This window comes from Cebus imitator, unplaced genomic scaffold, assembly GCF_001604975.1.
Source record: "Cebus imitator isolate Cc_AM_T3 unplaced genomic scaffold, Cebus_imitator-1.0 Scaffold234, whole genome shotgun sequence".
Classification (NCBI taxonomy): Eukaryota; Metazoa; Chordata; class Mammalia; order Primates; family Cebidae; genus Cebus; species Cebus imitator.
The window spans coordinates 2,121,421-2,124,878 of record NW_016107549.1 but is presented as its reverse complement, the minus strand read 5'-3'; the positions used below and the strand labels follow the sequence as shown (position 1 = coordinate 2,124,878).

Sequence of the window (3,458 nt, the reverse complement as noted above, 5' to 3'; positions counted from 1 at the left end):
GTTGACCAGGATGGTCTCGATCTCTTGACCTCGTGATCCACCCGCCTCGGCCTCCCAAAGTGCTGGGATTACAGGCTTGAGCCACCGCGCCCGGCAGAGACGGGTTTTCGCCATGTTGGTCAGGATGGTCTCAATCTCTTGACCTAATGATCCACCTGCCTTGGCCTCCCAAAGTGCTGGGATTACAGGCATGAGCCATCGTGCGCCACCCCACCCCAGAATTTCTAATTCAGTAGGACTGGAGTAGAACCCTGAAATATACATTCCTTTTTAAATTTTGTTGTTGTTGTTTGTACATATTCACAGGGTACGACTGTAATGTTGCCGCAGTGATATAGCGCATTGTGGTGAATGAAGTCGGAGCCTTCAATGCATCCATCACTGCAGCAAGGCACATGTACCCATCACTGCAGCAAGGCACGTGTACCCATCACTGCAGCAAGGCACATGTATCCATCACTGCAGCAAGGCACATGTACCCACGAAGCAACCGCCCATCATCTACCATCCTCCACCCTCTTGGAGTCTCCAGTGACCATCATTCCACACTCTGCTTCCATGTGTACACATTATTTACACTTTAAAATGAGTACATGTGGTATTTATCTTTCTGCGTCTGAATCATTTTGCTTAAGATAATTGCCTCCCATTCCATCCATGTTATCACAAAGGACATGATTTCATTCTTTTATTATGGCTGAATAGTATCCCATTGAGCATACATACCACATTTTATTTATTCAATCCTCCACTTAGGTTGATTCCATACCTTTGCTATTGTGAATAGTGCTGCAATATGCAGACGAGTGTAGGTATCTTTTTGATGTTCTGATTTCTTTTCCTTTGGATAGATACCCAGTAGCAGGATTGGCTTTTCAGCATAATATTGATGGCATATTAATGGTAATATTAACTAACTGATAACAGAAAAGAGGCAAAACTATGCTTCTAGATGAATACACACTGAACCTATGAGTAACGAAATACAAACTCTATGTCAGTTATGTTTCTAACCTGTAGTGTTACCTCACACAACTTTTTTTTCTTTTCTTTTCTTTTTTATAGAGAAGGGGTTTTACCATGTTGGCCAGGCTGGGTCTCAAACTCCTGCTCTGGTGATCCACCCGCCTCGGCCTCCCAAAGTGCTGGGATTACAGGCATGAGCCACCGCGCCCAGCCACCTCACACAACTTTTGACAAAGAACATATAGCATTTGCTGAACACAAATTCTCCAACAAAACCTGGTGTCCACCCAACATTAGTACAGACCCCACAAGTTGAGGGTTGGATATCACAACCCATCAGCCTCCAGGCAGATGCCAGGGGCAAGCCCCAGAGACCATCTTTTAATCAAATGTGTATAAAATCAATGACCCCCTCCTCAGGGTCAATACTGTGCTAAGCCAACCCACAGAATTCAGCAAGACCCTCTGCTTAAGGTTATCAGTTTGTTATAAAGGATATCTTAAGAATAGCCAAAAAGAGAGGAACACAGCAAAGAAAGGGGAGGGATTAGCACAGAATTTGGCATTAATCTGTCAAGCATACGTTATAGGAACAGAACAGTTATCCACTGTCCTAAATTCCCCACCCTAAAAAGAAAGAAACTAAAGTTTTGGTAAATCTTTACAATTCAATCAAATAACTACATTTTCTGTTAATATGTGTTCACTTTTCCTGCAGCCATAAAGAAAGTATGACCAAACATTTTTCCTTGGTCATACTTTCACTGCTAGGCCCTGAAATTCCATTTGAAATAATCAGAGAAACTTACCAGACAGGCTCTGGGGGGAAAAAAGTAAATGAAGGGTCTTTTGTTTTTATTTTTTACAAAAAATGGAGGCTGAGGCAGCACATCACTTGAGGTCAGGAGTTTGAGACCAGCCTGGCCAACAGGGTGAAACCCCATCTCTCCTAAAAATACAAAACAATTATCCAGGCATGGTGGTATAGGCCTGTAATCCCAGCTACTCGGGAGGCTGAGATGGGAGGGTCGTTTGAACCTGGGAGGTGGAGGCTGCAGTGAGCCAAGATCGTGCCACTGCACTCCAGCCTGGGTGACAGAACGAGCCTCCGTCTCAAAAAAAAAGAAAAAAAAAAGGAATAGATGACTATATACATGATCTGTTTTCTGAAATTTAACTGTTTCTGGCCTCTGTGGAAATACTTTATTTTCTCTATCAATCTCTAATGATAGGATACATCTTATTGTTAATAAAATGTTGAAGCTGAAATGAGGGAATACCTCTTTTCAATGTGAAAACCTCAGGGATGGGCAGTGCTGACTGGAACACAAGTCTAACTCAGGTGTTAGGTCAGGTGGTCCTATCTCCTAGGACATTTGTCACCCCCATGCTACTCAGTAAAGTGCTCAGGGACCACCCCCCACCACCCCAGGAGATACTACACTGTGTGCTTTTCTGGTTGTTGCACAGCATGACCTGAATGGGAGGTTCTTATACAACCGGAATTCGTGGGTTCTCCAGTGCTTAGATACTGTTTTCTCTCTTCACTAGTCTGAGAGTCAGGAAGGAAGAAATTTCTGTCTTCTTCCCCAAATACGACCATTCAATTGGCTGACCAGCCTGTGTCCCTTAGGAATGGAAACTGGGGTTGGGGAGGAAAAGGTGATTGTCCCAAGGGTTAGCTTTTTATAGAAATGATGTCCCATCCCAGCCAGGGCATCCAGCTGTTCTCTGTGAAGCCCTATCCCAACACCTCAGGCTGCTCACTGGGAGAAACGACCCAGGGGCTGGTGTTCACTAGACCCTCCCAGAGACAGGACAGTTGTGTGTATCCTGGGTCAACCTCAGGCAGTTCTGAAACAGAACCAGGAAAAGGCAGAGGGTAGGCTGAGGACATAACCCTGTAAAGTTTCCAAAGGGGACTCTCAACCCAAAGACGTTGAGAAGGTATCTGTACCCAGGGGAAAGAAACGGAGAGACACAAAGTTTTTTTTACAGTGGAGGGTCACGTTATTCTCTGCTTCCTCACATGTGAAATGTTCAGGAACACAAATCTTTTAAGAAGCAGCCAAGCCGGGCATGGTGGCTCACGCCGGTAATCCCAGCACTTTGGGAGGCTGAGACAGGTGGATAACCTAAGGTCAGGAGTTTGACACCTGGCCAACATAGTGAAACCCTGTCTCTACTAAAAATACAAAAAATTAGCTGGCATGGTGGAGGGCGCCTGTCATCCCAGCTACTCAGGAGGCTGAGGCAGGAAAATTGCTTGAACCCAGGAGGCAGAGGATGCAGTGAGCCGAGATTGCACCACTGCACTTCAGCCTGGGCAACAAGAGCGAAACTCTGCCTCAAAAAAAGAAGAAGGCCAGGCGCAGTGGTTCATTCCTGTAATCCAAGCACTTTGGAGGCCAAGGCGGGCGGATCACCTGAGGTCCGGAGTTCAAGACCAGCCTGACCAACATGGTGAAACCTCATCTTTATTAAAAAAATAA

At 45.3% G+C, this 3,458-nt stretch overlaps 1 protein-coding gene across 2 annotated transcripts in view; it reads right to left on the bottom strand.

The window, feature by feature from the left end:
- LOC108282069 (zinc finger protein 442) overlaps window positions 1-3,458 on the bottom strand; it is a 30,808-nt gene that overhangs the window by 10,591 nt on the left and 16,759 nt on the right. Inside the window, exon 1 of one of the 2 annotated variants that reach the window (XM_017497842.2) lies at window positions 2,495-2,584. The exons of the other annotated variant lie outside the window; for it this stretch is intronic. Within the exon in view, the coding sequence (XP_017353331.1) occupies window positions 2,495-2,569 (75 nt within the window). The 5' untranslated portion in view covers window positions 2,570-2,584. Of the gene's footprint in view, window positions 1-2,494; window positions 2,585-3,458 lie in introns of those variants that run through there. 2 annotated transcript variants of the gene reach the window in all.